At 32.5% G+C, this 19,664-nt stretch overlaps 3 protein-coding genes across 3 annotated transcripts; all 3 read right to left on the bottom strand.

Annotated features, from left to right (window-relative positions):
• Positions 1 to 1,808: 1,808 nt before the first annotated feature.
• Positions 1,809 to 5,483, bottom strand: LOAG_05681 (N-myristoyltransferase 2). The gene is made up of 9 exons (XM_003141218.2): positions 5,216 to 5,483; positions 4,973 to 5,069; positions 4,644 to 4,860; positions 4,162 to 4,279; positions 3,685 to 3,854; positions 3,414 to 3,522; positions 2,886 to 3,056; positions 2,519 to 2,689; positions 1,809 to 2,167 (listed from the first exon to the last, which is right to left on the bottom strand). Exons 1-9 carry the CDS (start codon positions 5,414 to 5,416, stop codon positions 2,009 to 2,011), a joined length of 1,413 nt encoding a protein of 470 aa, XP_003141266.1. The 5' UTR covers positions 5,417 to 5,483; the 3' UTR covers positions 1,809 to 2,008.
• Positions 5,484 to 7,405: 1,922 nt separating this feature from the next.
• On the bottom strand, positions 7,406 to 10,112 carry LOAG_05680 (hypothetical protein). The gene is made up of 5 exons (XM_003141217.2): positions 9,856 to 10,112; positions 9,497 to 9,588; positions 9,099 to 9,225; positions 7,883 to 7,984; positions 7,406 to 7,696 (listed from the first exon to the last, which is right to left on the bottom strand). The coding sequence occupies exons 1-5, from the start codon at positions 9,967 to 9,969 to the stop codon at positions 7,529 to 7,531; spliced, it is 603 nt and encodes a 200-aa protein (XP_003141265.1). The 5' UTR covers positions 9,970 to 10,112; the 3' UTR covers positions 7,406 to 7,528.
• Positions 10,113 to 11,894: 1,782 nt separating this feature from the next.
• Positions 11,895 to 17,095, bottom strand: LOAG_05679 (glycosyl transferase; the record flags this gene model as incomplete). Its single annotated transcript, XM_003141216.1, has 12 exons — positions 11,895 to 12,052; positions 12,624 to 12,704; positions 12,801 to 12,900; positions 12,989 to 13,141; positions 13,312 to 13,465; positions 13,625 to 13,714; positions 14,092 to 14,254; positions 14,322 to 14,377; positions 14,795 to 14,950; positions 15,230 to 15,361; positions 16,321 to 16,434; positions 17,037 to 17,095. 12 exons carry the CDS (start codon positions 17,093 to 17,095, stop codon positions 11,895 to 11,897), a joined length of 1,416 nt encoding a protein of 471 aa, XP_003141264.1.
• Between the last annotated feature and the right edge of the window lie 2,569 nt (positions 17,096 to 19,664).

The following is a 19,664-nucleotide window of genomic DNA, read 5'->3' as shown; positions in this document are numbered from 1 at the left end:
AACCAAATAATGAATTTGTAAGAAAATTTTTTAAGAATTCTAATTTAAAAAATGAAATTTCATGACCTAACCTTTAAATATCGTGGGATCGTTGAAGAAATCTCGCAATAAATTGACGAATGAATTACGATGACATATGATATTAAAGAAAAAATCAAATTGATAAATCATTTCATCTCAATTTTCACTAGAAAACTCACACCCTATTTTTAATTTCAACAAATTTTAGCCATTGTAATCATGATGTATATTTTCCGGAAAAAAAATGACTATAAAAATAATGACATCATACAAGGAATGCAAAAATGGATATCAAACCGGAATACTTTTTTTTTCTTTTTTCAAATTTGTTCATTTTTTTTCCGATCATGTTAAGTATTGTTGAATAAAAAACAAAATGCAAAAATGACGAAATTTGCGATTCAAGAAATTTGAGAAAGTTAGCATTGACAAAATTCGACCAATAATTTGCTAAATTTCTATTGGAATTGGAATTTCGTATGCCATCAGATGATAGTGAAGACTTAATAATAGTAACATAAATAAGACAATGAAAGCTGCAAATGTGACAATCCTGAGTGAACAAAGTTTTCATTTGACTTCATTAATAACAGTAATACAGCAGGGAGAGAGCAACAATAAACAACAAAATTACAATTAGCCGATCAATTTATCATAAAAGGATCACTCATTTAGCATAATATTGTCCCAATATTCGAAATAATTTGAAAGCATTAATTTCAATTATGTATTTGAGAACAATAAGGACGACCAAATAGCACATAGGATGAAGCAGTCATGATAACTCGCAAACAACCGAAATAATCTCCCAATATCTTTCAAGTGCTAAAATTATCAGAAAAAAGAAGGGGTACACTTTATTGATCATTCCATCTCAAATAACAATAAATTATTGTCTGAAATTGATAAAATTCATCCGGGTCCAACATCTATCAGAAAATACTTAATTGAATAGCTGTAGGTTCGTAACTTTCCAACTACTATCTGTTAAAAATTTTATGCTTAAGCTTACAAAAGAATAATGATATTTCATTTCTGATTGACACTCAAATTTATCGATTTAATGAGCAGGGAACAAACTTCGTGAAAAGAAAGAAAAAGCAATGAATTATGAATTGCATATGAACAAAGTAAAGTAGCACCCGTCTCAAGGTTGAATACACTGTCGAAATTTCAAAATTTGGATTTATATCCTGCTAAAGCTAAGCATCTTCGTAAAGATCCAAACTGTAATGCGAAGGTACATTCAGAAGTCTATTAAAAATGCAAATAATTAGTAGATTCCTTAAATAATAACACAAGAATTATTACTATTATTAATTCATTCAAAGAAATAAAATAAATAACAAAACAGTGATGACAGTGTTTGGATACATAGCAAACTGTATGATTTGTATTTCGAAGATAAAATGCTCGAGACATTAGACTTTAGGACTCAGTGATTATATGTGATAACAGATAAACTTATTGAACCCAAAGAAGTAAAAGCCACTGACTTAAATCGAAGTTAAAACAAGAAAATGTTAACTGCAGATAGTCTGGTACCTCAGAAAAGACGACTCAATTTAAAAATGACGATTAGCTACAACCATAGCTCACAAACTCTTTTCTTTTGTTAAAACTGATGCGTTTATCAACAATTGTACTTTCTTTTGCAGTTTCAGTTCATAAACCACATTCTGCTCCCAAATCATGAAATACTACATAAATTATGACTTAAAATACACATATTTACCAAATCATGCTTTGCATTTAGAGTTAGTTTCATGCGGTCACCTAATCCAGTTCAGCGATATTTTTGAGTTACTGATAATATAAAACCAAGACCAAGAAAACTATCCCAAATGTATGCCAGATAACATCTAGCTTTTGCCCAAATCAAACGATAAATGCGGAAAGCATCGTTCACCGACAACATGCACGAAAATGTTCATAAAAATACAATTAGAAATAATCCTAGCAGCTTTAGCTATAACATAGAACAAACTTATTGAAGTACGAGACCAATCTTCTCCGGTACGATATCGGGACACTTCCAGTTGTATAAATAATACTGCAAATTTCCATCACCAATACCAAACTTGAGATCTTCCAATATTTCTTTGTTGTCCATGAGATCAAGTGCATTGAACACATCAAAACCACACTGTGAAATATAAAAAATGTCTTCCAATTCAAAAAAAATACAGAAAATGGCTTTCCAATTTCCAAGTTCAAATTATAATCAGAAAATCAACCAACAAAATCAAAAATTTCGGTGTTTCAATATAGTAAATGTTCTGATGCTTACACTCGCACGTTAAAATAACTACCTATACCAACGAGGCTTAATATGGCGCCTTTCTTAAAAAATAGATATCATCTGCTTTTTTCTTTTTTTTTTTGTTACAAAAGAAATAGATCGAGAAAAAACGAGAAATGTAAAAAAATTTGCCATGCATTTTGGAATTTGTTACGCATTGCATTTCTATCAGTTAATACTAATCAATAACCGTACATTTCGCGCAAGAATAAGGGCATCATTGATGAGTTGTTTAAGAGTTACTGAAGTGGCAACGTTGTAGAATGAATATGCTGCACGAATTGATTTATACTGTGGATGATGCATGACCGATGAAGGCAGTGAGTAGAAGCTAATCAAGTCGGTTACCTTAGTACCTTCCTCATTCTGGAAATTTTTAGTGCATTAAATACCAAGCCATCCTCTCCGATGTATACAAGTTTGGATTTCATTCAAAATTTTAGCTAAATATAAATTCGTTTATTCAGTGATTCAAAAAACATCAGTAACACGAAAAAATCGTATCATAATTTGAATAATTTCTGAATAAAGTCGTAGAAATATACAACAAAAATAAACGAACCAACGCAACATAACTGTAGATGACATCCTCACGTGGCATAAAGAAATGCTCAAAATCGGCTCGAGTAAATTGAGGAGACAAGTCAAACTTCTTCAAATAACATTGTAGCAAGCCATACGCACCATCAATATGACATTCCTTCAGCGATGTTAAGTTTGCCGTCTTAGGCTGCTGAAAAACAATTATCTAATAATATAATAGCTTGATGTTAATATGTTCAGGATATTAACTAGAATTCAGTTAACACCAATTTTCGACTAATGAAGTTAAATTCTTCATTAGCTGTCAGAAATTTCTCGTTGGTCCCGTTTTTGATTTTTGATTTTGATTGTTCTTTGAAATATCTTTGAAACATATAAAAACAAAAATTTGCATAACAATTGAAATTTTAAAATTTAGTAGTTAATTTCAATCAGTAATTCAGTAATAGCCATACATTTCGTGCAAGAATAGGAGAATCATTAACCTAATAACGATTAATAGTATTTATACAAAGAAAATTTACAATTGACTCCAGCTAAGACATACTTCTGGAAGTTTATATAACTTCAGCGTTCTTTGCATCGTCATTTTCCGTGAAAGATGAGAAAATTTCACCTCAATAAGCTTTTTTGGATTCAACGATCGATGCCAGTATCTGGAAAGCATAAGCCTACTAGATTTAGTTCGATTTTTTGCATTTAAACTTAATTAATATATGTCTTTTTTTAAAACCTTTATTCACATAGCAGGAGATATGAAGTGGAAATCAAAACATAACAGCTGCAAACATAACACCGAATGTACAGTTGTACAATACCTGCACGTCGCAATTGGTTTCGGTAAGACGACACCAGCTGTGAACGCTGCTTGAAAGATACCTTCTCGGTTCACACGCCGAGTGATTTCACGAATTAACACTGGTGCTACTCTTTTTGAGCGCAGTTTCTTATGCACACAAAGGAAATTAATTTCAACCATTTTAACTTCCTAAATGGAAGCAATTTTTTGGATTAAATGCTTAATTCATATGGGAAACATTGAAAAAAGGTACAGTACACCACCAATAACAAAAAAAAAATTTGGCGACATATGAATTATAATAACAAATTATCGTGAGTGTATCATATACTAAATAAGTATATGCTGTCGCCGTCCAGACAATACTTTAGATGCAATAAATCATTGTTTCTCAAATTTTTTAAATACTTATTCATTTTTACTGGAATAATAACAGGAACGAATATTAAATCAACTAATAATACTATTGCTTATAGACATTAAAAACAAAAAGTACCTTGTCATAAACCCGTATAACTGAAGGAATAGCAGAAATAAAAGCAATCAATTTTCCGCTTGATTTTGCCCGAACACCACAATGCCATTTCTTCATCCATCCCGGAGCTTTCAAGGCCCTGGAATTCGCTGAGGATATTAAGTGGACTTTTATGAACACTGATTTACTTATATGTACAATAGGATATTCTTTATGATTAGGAAAATAGATTATCTTTATTACTCGCCATATAAATCACAAAATTCTTCCACGAACAAATTTAAGCCCCTCTTCCTCTGCTCTGTCTTTTGTGTGCTTAATACATCATGCCGCTCAGTATTACAGTATAACTACTGAATATAATCATTCGTTCTATCAGAACTCTATCTATTCACGTCATTTTTATTGCTTATGGATAAAATAATGATTGCTTATTGTCACTTTCGTCATACTATCGCCACTTTCACAAATTGTCAGCAAGTTATAGAAGAAAGTTCGCGAACCAAAGCAAAAACTGTGGACTATAATCAAATCGAAACATGTTATCATCATCCTCCACATAATTCTCTGTCAGTAGTGTATAAAGTTCGGTAAGTTCCTTCATACTATCGATTTCAACATCGCTCCAACAAAAAGGATCTGGCAATGAAAACGGCTCTTCACGTACTTCTGAGATATCCAAAGGAGATTCGATTGCTCTATTCTCCGTCACCATTTCATCTGTGAATTAATGCGAAAATTTTCTTTACCAAGACTTCATATTTTTCAGTTTACTTTAAATAAATTTTCCTTGAAATCCAATGGGAATGTGAAATTCCTATTAAACACTTACTGATTTTTGGAACCGGCTGTGTGTCCCAAAAGAGATACTTATGTCGCTGTGCTTCGGTCAGGTGCTTAGCAGACGATGTACCACCAACCGTCAACATCTAAATAATAAATTCGAAATAAATGATCGTAGTACACAATTATTTCGCTCATCTTCAGCATCACTACAAAATTTTTGTTTTATTTGCTAATTCTGACCCTTGTTTCTTTAATTTCAAATTCATTCTAATCGAATGAAAATGATCACCTCAAATTTCTTCATCAGAGCAGATTCAGTGAGTTCTTTGAGGTCGATAACAGCAGTTGGACTATTCCGGCCTGCTACATTTTGTGTGCTATCATCACTATTCTCCTCACCATTATGTTGAGCCATTTTTAAATCACCAGCATCCATTAATTTCTCATTCTCATCATCCAATTTCTCGTTTCCTATCGGTGGTTCCTCCATTTTCCAGAAACAAAAGATTAACGTTTTTCAGAAAAATTTACTGAACAATGTTCGTACTTTCCCTAAACATTAGATAATCAATCAATTCAAACTTGAATCACATTGATAACATATAGTATGTGGAAATGTTGTCAGCAAATATTGTAATGGTAACGATAATTTCTAAAACATTAAGAAATGAGAAATGAGTATCAACTATATACAACAGTCTACCAATACACAGTTACTGTAGATATCTACAGTATATATACGTATCATCTATTCCCACAGTTTTGCGTTGTATCTCATTCACATAAGATAATTGTCACTTCAGCTCTTATCACATTTCTTATTCTTATTCTGAATTCCCAAGATATCTCCAATATACGAAACGTTAACACTCCCAATAAATAAGATGTACAATGAAAGAATCATCAATCATTTAGATTTTCTTTTTATTGCGTACAACACTAACAAAATACAACATGAAGAAGGACAATGGTCACAACGAAAGATATGATAACAAAGGTTGACAATGACAGAAATCAAAAGTGGAACAAAACTAAGGTTGACAATGACAGAAATCAAAAGTGGAACAAAACTGGTCCATCGCTACCAAAATGACCTTCTAAGACATGCACATGGAATTCTCCTAATTAGACTTCCAAGTCAAATGAGCCAATGTATTGCATGCAACGAATTATGGAATTGCATGTAGGATATGTGTATGGTTTACTCGAAAAGTTGACATTCGGATTTCAATGGGACGAAGGAAGAGATATGGTAGGACATGAAGTGGACGGGTGGATGGAATTCCTGAAGAAAGATGACAGATGACATAACCTCTGGAACTGAAACTTACCATCAAATTACAATCAAATTGGTCGTAATCCTCCTGAATCTTTGTCACAACTAAAATTCAAGCTAAAGAAAAAATTTATTTACTGAAAATGTTCTTCCACAGATTTTTTTAAAGCTTCCAAAGTTTCCATCCGTAACTTTCAGTTCTGTCAACACTTTTCACAACAAAATTGTCGCCGTTAATGTTATTCACATGACTTTTTGATGATTTTCTAAGATAGCATTAAGTGTTTTTAATGAAGCCCAGATTGTTTAACCTGATTAGGTCTTTTGATAAGATCTCGTCATCTCTTAATAAGTTATTTCGTAATAGAAAGTTTAGACAAGGTTAACGATGGAAGATATAGTGATTCGAGGAGTTTATCCTTCAGTTCACCGCTTACTTTTAAGTAAAATTTTAAACGAACCAAAACAAACCTCTAGATGTAGCGATTTATGATAGATATGCAGTTCCGCTTACAATATTACATTAATATTAAGCATTAAAAGATCACAAAGCAGAAATTTAAAATCGTTTTTAATGAATTTCCTTCGGGAAAGACGAAAAAAAGTATGATAAACTTGAAAATTGACAAGTTTTTGCAATGCTTTTTCAGTCGTTTACCTAAAAGTATCTAACGACTGCTACGTCGTCACTATTCAATTGTCTAAATAGGATTCAGCAGCAAAGAAAGGAACAGTTGGAATTCAAAAGAAAAAAAAGAAAAAGTACGGAAGATGCCATTTTTAGAAATGAAATCACAGAAAATAAATATGTAAACAACTAAAAACTCCACAAAAATCTTTCAGATGAAAATTTTTAGCGAACACAGATAAGAAGCTTAGCAGGCCTAGCAAAATGGAAGGAAAAAGTAAAGGAAAGGTTTATATCGATAACAAATGAGTTAGGGAACTAGATATTCTCCTTTTCAGCTTGACAGTGTGCGGATTTCGGAAAACATGAAATTTTTTTTAAAAAAAAGCTCGAGAAAAACAGGCTGAGTCGACGAATAACATTTCTCCAACTGGTTCTTATTACTTGTAATAGCTTGATATCGAGTTTCTTAACTCTGCTTATTGAGTAATCACTAACAAGTGAATTAAATGGAATAGTATGATGCCTTCCAACGTAAGTCTCTATCATGATCCTTATGCGCAATTTAATGATAACTCAGTATCAAAAGACGAGCAGGAAATTGATGGATATGGTAGAAAGAGGACTATACGATAGAGGGCGAATCATCTTACAAAAACAAAAACAAGAAATATATGGAATATAAGCAGTGAAAGCATTCAGGCCCAGCTACAACATTTATTCATCTTTCTTGCCTGGGTATAAAATAATTTACTCTGATTGGACAAGCCTTCACTAGCAGCGATCAAGTCATCAAGCTTCTCACCACGTTCCAACACTGACTGTATTGTATTATGCAATACTACTTTCGTCTCTTCCACTTCTTCCTAAAAATGTACTTACACATAAATGACAAGGGAATGAAATATAAAAAAGAATTATCGAGGAGAAAACTTTTATTTCTGTTATATGCAAAAAAAATTAAGCAACAAAGAAACTTTTACTGTAGTTTCGAGAATTTCTGATTAAACCTTTTCATTAGAAATACAAAAAGGAAGAAATTCATTGTTGACCTGAACTCGAGTCATCGCATCTGCTTCACGAGGATTCTGCCATTTCATCAGTAGCTCCGATAAACCTGCATAGGTGCAGTCTTTTTCAGTTTTTATTTGTGCCTGAAAATTGGTCTTGCACTAATTGAAGTAATAAGCAGAAGCAGCATGACTATCGGAGCACTAAATAATATACAGTTCTTGTTTGAAAATATTTTAATAGGTAGACGACCAAATCGCATCTTCTATTTCCATAAATTGAACTTCAATTCCAATCCTGCTCTTATTCTTCTATTTTGCAGTCTTGGAAGTACTGGGTACGGAAAATATAATCCATGACAGCGCAGCATTTGATATAGCTAGAGAAGTTGTATTGAAGCAATAATCCACGGCTTTTCACGGCATTAAAAAAGCAGTTTCCTAGCACTTAACTCTTTGCCAGAAACGTCGTCTAAAAGTTCCAAAAAGGACAGTTCCTTTCTTTAAACAACACAGGAAATAATTAGCAGAACAAAGTTTTTCGGCTACATATGTTACCTATTTTCAATATTGGTTCATTGTTCGCCTGAGCTATAATTTCGATAAGAAAGAACGCAGTAATACTTTCGCATTTATTCCATCGCAACCGAAAACAAACTGACGAAGAACCTTACAGAAGTCATTGTGCAATCAAAGCTGATATGCATAAGGTTCTCTAATAAGCCATTCAAGTCCTTCTAATCATGGGAGCAAAATTCGCTAACAGAGTAAGGATTGATGGTTTAATTTTTCCAAAGCCCTGTCAAAGCATTCCAATCAAAATGACCGAAAAAACGATTGCCAATTCCATTCTCAAACAATTTCATTCGTAAGATTACTTATCCTTTGTTGATCTTCCTTGACGCATGGGAAATAAATTGCTGCTGCATCGCTTCATGCATATTATGCTTACACAGGTTTGAACTGAATGGTCACGCCTGTAGCTAAGTCTATTCGTCCGATATTTGTCGAAATTGTCCCATTAAGAGTTGTTATTAAACTTAGGTCAACTGTTAACTGGTATATTTCCTTAAAAAGCTTTCCACACTTTTCTGGTTCCAAATTAGACACCCTAGATTACGCTTCACATCGATTACCCAAAATCTTAGTTTTCTTTTCGATTCCGATTCAAACAACCTGAAGTCTCTGAATATTCGTTCGACTGTTAATTCTGATTTCAAAGAAAGAAACAAAACAGGGGAAAAAAATTTGAACGAACCCATTGGATCGATGGCACTTTGACAGCAAAATCATCCAAGATTCGACGTAACATTGTGAATGCGACACGCTGCTGATATTCTGCATCCGTTATGCAAATGCCTGACAATCCATCTTGTCGTACGAATCTGAAGATTAAAGAAACCTATAAGATCAAGCTTTCTTCATTTGTTGTAAAGAGACAAGCTACATGCTATATGCAAATTTTTGCTGGAGTTGGGAAATAAAACCCAAGCCATTCGTGATAATAAGACTTCTAAATATGATGCATAGAATTCGAAAATACCAGAAGGTTTTTATAGTCTTCCCTGTAAAGCAGAAATGATGAGATGAACGAGATAACAGAGAAAAAAAAAAAAAACTAAAATATAAAGTACAGAAATAAACATCTTAACTTACATATGACAAAAATATTCATTTTCTTTCACAGAACATCGACTTGACAAGGCAGAACGTTCAACCAGTAACTTCCCCGTAAAAATCATGAATTCCTGAAAATCAATTTATATCAATATATTCGATAAAACGAATAAACACTTCAATAACAAAATATTTCTACAGTTCAGTTCAAATCAACTGAAGTGGTAAAAGTTTCATACAAACAATATACCACCCTATTCCTGTTTTCTGTTTTTTATCACGAGATGTTAAATCAATTTGAAATGAAGAAATTATGGATGGTCAAGACCGGTAATGTCATTTCGGTGATTCGATGACCACATTTTCTCGAGCAAATAAAAAATATTTAATCAACTAACCTGAACGGAACTTCGCTGGAAGAAACTGAAACTGCTCAAATCATGAGCAGATTTGAGAGCTTTTGCTTTGCCATCAGGGCCTTTATGAAGCACTTGGACTGAAAAAATCTTCATCGATAGCCCAGAAAGCTGGACTAAAATCTCAATAATATGCAGGTATCCAGGTTGTGCCTTCCTGAATTCACAAATTGTTCCACATTGATAGGCCACGCAGGGTTGCAAAATCAAAAATCCACAAAAATGGATGGCTAAAAATTACAAAAACAGGCGCAAATTGCAATGTTTTCATTGTAAAAATTACAAATGATTAGGTGAAGCATTATCGGAACGATTCCAAATTTTCCCTTGAGGTCACTAATCCGGAAATTATGCCAGCGAAATTTATACACAATCCCCGAATACACTGTAGTTATCAGAATTCTGTTTCCGAAGAATTTCGTCATTAGTCCAAACTTTCTTTGCCAATCAATATTTGACAATTACATATTCTTCATGATTCTTGCCGAACTGACAATTTGTCGCAAGGGAACACCGTATCTACCAACTAATTTTACCTATGTCCCAAGCGACTGAAAGATAAAAGTAACACTTATGGCAAAGATCTGTTACTCAACAAGACCGCTTTCCAAAATCATTCAAAATCGCAACCTATCAATGTGTACTTTCATCCAATAATAGAAAAAAACAACCCAAAAAATATTATACGTAGAACAGGCAAGAAAGTACATAAAAATCAATTATAAAAACTACTAATCAGAATATTTACAATGCCATTTTCCACTATAAACTAGGCATATAAGCTATGATAAATTTTTACACACCATTAAAATGGAAAAAGCCTGACCTATAAAGTGTGAAGTGAAACATCAAAGACATATTCCGTCAAATATAGATCAAATTTTCACACAAATTTAATTTGCCCTTTTATTCATTTATATGTTAATCCTGATATATAATTTCCACTGTCATAGGGATGAGCATACAACAGACATACAGAAAGGTAGAAAAAAAATTTATTCAATATATATATCCATAATTAAACCCTTAAGTTAGAAAAGTTAAATCATATCAATCACAAATATAAAACTTTCATCGCAATATAACGCATATAACATGCACCGTTAGATTTTAGTTGAAATAAATCACAGCTCTTTTCCACTGATAATTGAAGTACAATATACAATATACATATCTTACGCTGTGATTCGTAATACAAATTATAAAAGGAAGCGCGTTAATTTGACAATAAATAATGTATCCAAATGAAAGACACACTGATCATGGCGTTCTATTTTTTTATATTTTTCCTTTACTCTAGAACACTATATTCCTACGGCGCCCCAGAAATATTCAACTGTACTACGATTTGAAAAAGTGATTTATGCAATTGTTATTATTTCGGAAAATTTGTGCAAATTGTGTAAAAAAAGTTTAACTTCATTAAAAATTGCTTCAAAAATGACGTATTCTTGAAATCCATGCAAACTAAGCCAATCTAATGAGCTGCTGAACAAAAGTCAGTATATACAGCTGATTGCCGTCGTAAATAGATTATATGGAAAGATTATATGGGAATAGATTATATGGAAGCTATTAAAAAAAGGGCAAATGTGATACGATGCAATGCCAAGAAATGTTTCTTAACGTCATCGCCCGGCTTCCTATTCTATTTTCGTCCTGAAAATTTAATTAATATCTTTCTAATTAATATCGGTGAAGGGATGAATGAATCGCAATCGCTTGGATGGATGAATTCAATATCAACCTTTGTGAACAAAGTCAGCATGAATGGATTCAAATCTGCAAAAGCAATAATGAAATAGAAATATTTCTAGCCACATAAAATTCTTCAATAAGCAATATATGACTAAATTAATTTTACTTGCAAAAAAATTTGTCCTTAGATGCAATACGATTCGAAACAGTATAAATGAACTGAGAGAAGGAAGAACAGAAGAAATATGAAAAGTGAGGATGATGAACACACGAAGTCCAACTAATTCAATAAGATTTTAAAAAAAGTGGAAATAGTAATGTTGTCAATAATAAGCAGGTAATAATTTCTCGACCACAGAGTTCCATCCTTTCTCAAAATTTGTTTCGGTAAAACGATTCACCGAACAACGCGCAGCATCACGTATTGAATTGCGTTGTTCCGGACTCATTCGTATTATTTCTAGAGTACAGTCTACAAAATCTGAAAATGAACAAAATTTCGACAGAATCACATTAAATAAATAATGAAGGGAGTAAAGAAAGCTTGAAAATAACTGGATATCAACAACAACATCGACGAAGACTACTTATTGAAAATATTTTCCTACTTGCTTTATTTCATTTCTTATCATTTACCTTTTCTCTATTTCCCTTTTCCAATAAATTCAAATTTCCAGGTTGGGAACAAAAATATTTCATAAGTTGTCTTTTCCAACCTCGTTTTCAGTTTAGGGTGAAAAGAAAGATGCCAATGGAACGAAGAGTTATAAACTTGGATATACTGCTAGAAGTTATCAATTGTTCTCCCTATTCTCTTCACTTCTTAAGACAGCCTTGTGCATTCATTCCATAAATCACAACATTGTTAGAATTATTCAATGAAAAGTTAAAAAAAAAGCTATAAGAAATTTACAACAGAAACAAGCGTTTATTTTTTTAAGACGTTTTTGTAATTCTGAGTGAACTTTTTTCTTCGTTTTTTACTTAATAATTTCATTACTAAATATAAAGCATTAGTAATTTCATTAAAAATAAAGTGCAAGAAAACTTACCATTCACGCTAGTTGCCAGCAAACCGAGCGAAATTTTGCTTCCAACGGCATTCGCATTTAATATATCCAGTTTAGGCCCACCTGTAAATTGTTAGTTATCTTGCATTATCAAAATTTGCTACGATCTTCAGTTCAAAGAAGAAAAAAAAGAACAAGGCACAAAAAACAGTAAGTAACCTGAATTGTGAGCGATCATAATTTGGCCAGCAGCGATACCCTCTACAACAGATATGCCAAAATGTTCATTTTGCATAGTGTGGATACCGATCAATGATTCCTTAATTTTATTTCGATATATATTTGAATTATTATAGATCTTACTCCCGCTAAATGTGAACTAATTATAAATATAGAAGTTCTATTACTTCAAGCAGTGCTTCTACTTCATTAATAGACGCATTAAGTGCCCATTCTAGGTCATTATTGTTAAGGCCCATATCTTTTGCATACAGCTGCAAATCTCTGGCACGTTGAACATCGTCTATATCACGGCAACCACCACATATAACCAGTTTAATCTGCAAAAATATCATGACCATGTTTTGAGACCTCTTTCGTCCCTACTTCAAAATAGAAATCATCTGTAATAACAGATTCTAGAACAAATGGAAATTACGTAAAACCACTCGCTCCCAAAATTTGCATTTTACGGTATTGGAAATCAGAGATGGTAATATAGAAAACATACCTTGTACTTCAGATTTTCTTTCAATAACCGTTTCTTCAACTCAGCTAAAACAGAAATCTGTAATCGATGATCTTTTTCGGGTCTTATCTGTCCAATTGATAATATCTGTACCCGTCCCTCTTCCCTTAGTAACTTTTCCGCCTTCGAATTGATCCTAAAGAGAAAAAAATAATACTATTTACTGAACTTTTGAACAACCCTTCTTTCTAATGACTGTCATACAACACCAATTCGATAACCATATCGTTTCTTAGTTAATATTTCCAGTTTTCCTTCCTACTTCCATCCTCCATAAATAAACAAGTGAAGAAACCTGAGTAAATTATCAACATTACATGGTGGGTAGACAAGGTATGTACGATCGTCAATACCCCACAACGCCACAATATGATCACGAGTCCAGCTGAAAATTTACAGTTAATAACTAGAAAAATAGAAAATTTAAAAAAGTGCAACTTCAAATATTAGATAGGCAAATGAAACATCCTTATTAATTCCAAAGGTCTACAATCACGATCAATCTGAAACGCACAAATTATGTTCTAATGTATGGAAAAGGAAAAAATAAGCAATCATAGCACGATGATTTTTCAAATCAGGAACGGGACATCTTACAAAGACACCTGTATGCTGTTCCTTCTTCGCAAACGTTAATTACTATCTAAAAACAATTAACTTTGGATAATAAACATTAATCTGCTACCTCCCCTTGTCTATGCTAGTTGCTCAAGTAATTGATAACAACAGTAAACAATTTGCAGTGACAAATCAAATACTTACGTGCCATTAACCATTACAACTTTACTGCAAATACCACTAAAAGAGTAGAATATAGCGAATATGCGATAATATATCAACTTGAAGTAAGTAAAGAAACGGTTTTTCGCTATCCAATGCGCATTATTATAAGATGGCTCGGCTGATTTCACCAATTTCACCATTTCTAAGTGAGATATTCAATGTGAAAAAAAACACATTCAGAAGGCAACACAAGTGAATGCAAAATTAACCATGGGAAATAACAGGATAGTGCACATAGCAAGCAACGTTGGACCCAGCTAACCACCTGCAAGAAACATCTATATATTATTTATTCTTGTTAAAGCACTGTTCAACAACACATTACTTCTTTTCGAAACAATTTTAAAATAAGCAAACGTCATTAACCTAGCGACATTTATTTGATTTTACTACAGAAACAATGGAACTTTCTCTACAATATATTTTGATACCGCTGTTAGATCCTATCTGAACGTGAAACTACTATATCTCTCTACATGTGACATTTGTTAATCACACCCTATGTTAGACCATTTCGCACTGCTTTGTGCTTTACAAAATCCTTTTGTATCAACTATAAGAATTACAATACTCTCATTTTACCTTCATCTTTCTTCTTTTACAGAAAAAGATGAAGGCAAACTTTCACTCCTTTCAATAGAAGGAAAAAGACATATCGAAATGCGATGAAAATTAATACCACCTGAATAACGGTAATGTAAACGGATAGCCCATTGTATCGATGAATACATGTGGATTGTACCGGATCAACGCTTCGACGCCAACCAGGAAAGCAGCCAAATTTTGAAGCAGTAATGTAAAATACGGGTAATTGCTCGATTCCAACCATGGCCGTGTACTATAAATTGAAAACAAAAAAAGAAAGATTTAAAAATTCGCATTTCGTTAGTGTTTATTTTCAAATTAAATAATAAAGCTGAAACGAAATCATACATTTCATTGCAGATCTCTGAAAATTTCCATTCACGTTTAGAGAAAAAACTGTTTTTAATTAGCAAAAAATTTAATATGAAGCAAAGGAATTCAAAGATGCTTAATCTGGGTTTTAGCAGTCAAGATTACAATTAATCCTAGGGTTACAACTATTTTCCCTTTACGTATCCAGTGAAGGAAGTACCGAAGGTAGATGAATTGCAAATTGGTATCAATAACTTCGATATCGAAACAATCCTTCGCTTTTTGCAAGATTTCTTGAGGCGTTACATTCACATCACCAGTATAAACCACATATCGATACTTCCCGCCATACCTGAAAAGGAATCGTTTTAGAATATTTCTGAAATATATTTAATTGCCAAAGTGTAAAACAGGAGAGTGATTTCAAAGATAACAGTCACAGCGAAAACAAATTATACACACATACAAACAAAATATCGCAAATTACTAAGTGAATTTCCGAAAAAGTCGCATGAATAATGATCTAGAAGCTTTTCATTTAACCAACCCTCTTAGCAACGATTACTTTCTTGTTGTTTTTGTTTCTTTTGCCGTAAACTGCCTAGACATTCGTATTTGAAAAATTTTAAACATACTATTTTGCTGTTATTCGTCTATGATGAGATCATTTCTATTGTAGCCAAAAAACAGGTCACTTCATTCAATCATGAACGTCTCTTAAGCCATCTGTCCTTGTTCTCACCATGATACTTTTTTAATTTTTCAAAAATTTAAAGGAGAAATTTTTTTTAATTTCTGTGATAACCTCCTTAACACATACTAAGCTATAAAATTCCATTACAAAAAAGACAGTGGTTCCATTCGCTGAGAGAATTTAGCATTTTTTAATGTCTGTATAAATTTACCAGTTCAGCAAAGCTTGAGTAAAAATAGCCCCAGCAGCAAGGCATTAGGTGCCTCCAAAATTTCCATTTAAAGATCACTGACGAAGCTATGAATGGAATTAGTTTGTTGAAATATGAAAGAAGAAATTTGATGAAAAATACAAAAATTTCCAAAACACTATTTATATTTTTTTTTGGAATACGAAATAAAATCAAGATTTTTTTAAAAATATCTAAGAATGACACAGCAAATACGACACTTCATTTTTATAATTTTTAAGTTTTATATTGAAAGTTACAAAATAACAAATTGAAATCCAACATACACCAAAGATTTCAAGATCTTTTGCAGAAACTCTTGTTCGTACAACTCTCTATTTGAGGAGAAGATAAAATCATCAAAAAAAAATTTCGTTCGACCAAACACCTACTTTTTTGCATGGCATTAATAGCGCACCATAAAACACGTTCGCCGCCACCACCGGCATTGCAATATGGATGAAAGAACGCTATCACACCACGATGTTTCCATATCCGAAACCTGAAAAATGTTACCTCAAAAAAATGTAAACTGCAAACTGAAGCAAGGAAGAATGAGAGTAAATTAAGCAAACAGATATACAATGACCAAGAATAAATGTAAATAACGTAGCATCATGTCCAATTTAAAAAAAAAAAAATACCTTCAGTTATAAGCGCATTTATCCATCATAGTAGAAAAATTCAGAAGAACGTTAAAACATAAAAAAGAAAGACTATAGACACGGTCTGACGTGAAAATAAATAATAGGAGCATAAACAAAAATAATGCTCAAATTGCAAATGCATTTCGCCCATTATTCTGAAACACAACGTGCACTACTTCGATCGATATGTTTGAAAAAATTAAGTGTGAAATTATGCTACATGCAAATTATAGAACAATATATCTAATTCACAGTCCATAGCTCCATACATTTTCATATGACTATACAATGAACTATATAATGAAGTCATCCTATTTCATATGACTATACAATGAACGCTACATCAGTACTTAAGAACCCCCGAATGACGGTAAATGGTTAACAACCATACAGATGTCTAATGAAACAATCAAAGCACAAAAGCAAACTTGATTTCACTTATATAAATAAAACATACCATATCAGCAAGAACGTTATCAGTGACACAGTAGAAAATAACAAAGATGCCAAATCCATAACCGCCTGAAATTAAAATATAAAAAGTTGAAGTGTCATGCAAAAATTACAGAAGATGAAGCGATAAAATATCACTTAAGATTCGCTAAGTAAAACGATATTACTTAGTGGTCATCAAAAACAAATTGTTATGGTATGTAACTGATTGATTACCTAAATCATTGGGGACATGATTAGTCATGCAAAATTAGACGGTGATTTTTGCATGATTTGGTTGAACCATTCATAAAATCAAAACAATCATTTAGAAACAAGGGTATTTATAAAAGCTCGCGTTCTCTATGTTTTTTACTATCAGTGGATCAAAATGGATCAAACGAAAGTAAGACAGATGACAAATTTCCAGAAGCGTTCAGCAATCATCGATAAATAACACAAGACTAATCTTTCAGAAGAAGAACCAATGCTACTACGGCAACAGAAGCAAAGTTGAAAAAATGAAAAAAAATGTTAAAACTCTGATAACTTCAAAGAGTATAAAGTCAGATGAGACTAATAATTTAATTCTCCTTCGCTTTTTACAAAAAGATTTCCCGGGTCATCGCCACAAATTCAGCAAAAAATAATTAAAAATGTTAAATATATTACGACATATTCTAACAATCTGAATGAGTTTACAAGCATTATGCTTTTAATATTTCCAATTATTTTCATGCTGTAATAACGCGGATAATCTCCCATCTATTTTTCCTCACACCAAATACACAATGAGTAGATTATAATAATTTGAAATAAATGGATCATAAAAGCCATTCTAAAGCCATTATTCATTTATCCATTTATTGAGTGTTACATAACTAGCTTTCGCCCAATATAACTCGAATTAACTCAAAAAATCCACACTGCAAAGAAAGTGAAGTGAAAATACAAGCGTCACACATGTTTCATGAACATGGAAAAGATTAAATGCACTACGTCAGTTTCGAATCTCATATTTCTAATCTCGTATTCAATTTATATCCCTTCCACCCTCTCCTCTTAATAAATCATCCGACAAATTATCAATAAAAATTATTATGAGTTATCACGCTCATTAATAAACTATTTGCATAAATGACAATACCTTGCAGTATTTCATAATAACGTGAAACAATCATTCATTAGATGTCCTATAACAATAGTAAAGAAAAAAGCCAAGTGAAGGAATATAGCAATGAAATAATAGCAATTAAAATAGGCAAGACACGGAAAACGTGAATAAGGGAAGAGAAGAAATGTGAGTAAATAAGCATAAGTACTGACTCCCTGTAAAATAGGGAAATAGGGAAACTTGGAACAAGAACTAGTGATATTTGTAATAGTATGAAATCCTCAATGAAAATGTAGACAAATGAGACGATGAAAGTCTAATTATAACTATGATAGGTGGAAGAATTTAGCACAAAGTAGTGTTGCAATCTTTTCAAAAAAAAATTAAGAAGAAAAGCAGTGGAATAGATGGTACAACATACCTCATATACAACATCGTTTGAGAGCAAATAGTTCCAGCCTCTTCATCCTTCAATCGAGACACAGACTACTGATCACTGATGTCATTAAATCATCCCCATCGCGGACAAATTCCTCTCATCATGTTAAACAAAATATAGACGCGGTCCCGGCAAACGGCATCTTGTGAAAACATTAAATATTGTGAATGGTGGTGATGAGTAAGTTATGTTACAGTTATAAGTTAATTTAAATGGAAGTTATAAATTGATAACGAAATGAGCGGGATGCTCGAATTCCCGGAAATTTTCGGGATTCGATACTTTGTGAAATAATTTCAAGAATTCCTATAATTTTTTGACATTTTGTAAACTACCTTTTTAATATTTCCTGTCACTAATACTGTGAGATAGGCAAATCATTTTGATGATTTTATTTTCGTTAACAAGCAAGGAAAGAATATATTCATTGTTTCCTTTATTTTCATATCTTTTTCACAATACCATAAGCAGTGATATCGTCTTCTTAATGGTGATATCAGATGTGATGTAATTGTAAAGGTCAAATGTGGGTTAAATGTCATTCCTCAATGTACGCTAGTTAATTCAGGCTCGTAGAATTTTTACATGATAATAAGCCGTTGATAATTTAATCAAAGACGCGAAAATTTCATATTGAATAGTTAGTTGATAATATAATAAGGTAACTGAAATGGTAAGGAATGGCAAAACTTATGGGGACGACTGAAATTTGTGGACCTAGTGAGGCAATCGAATTGTCTGGGTGCGGATGCGGATATGGGTGCGGATGCAGATGCCAGTGCAGATGCGGATGCAGGTGCGAGCCATCCCAAAATAATTTCTGATGAAATCTGATATTTAACAATAAATATTTGATATTTGTGTTCTTGTCGTGAAAGTTTGAATTGTCTGAGTTGAATAGTTTCAGCAACAATATATTTGATATTTATTTGTGTAGGAGAGTAACCAAAGAACTTTTTTATTGACAGGATAATATGCAGATCTCTTTAAACAATAATATCGACCAAGCCAATAGACTTTAAATTTGGTAATATAATGGACAGTTGGATTAAGAGAAGAGATGCCAGGAATATTTCTTGTAATAACGTTGATTTAGCGTT

This window comes from Loa loa, assembly GCF_000183805.2.
Source record: "Loa loa unplaced genomic scaffold supercont3.290, whole genome shotgun sequence".
NCBI classification, from domain to species: Eukaryota; Metazoa; Nematoda; class Chromadorea; order Rhabditida; family Onchocercidae; genus Loa; species Loa loa.
Note: the sequence above shows the minus strand (reverse complement) of the source record. Positions and strands in the feature narration are given on the sequence as shown.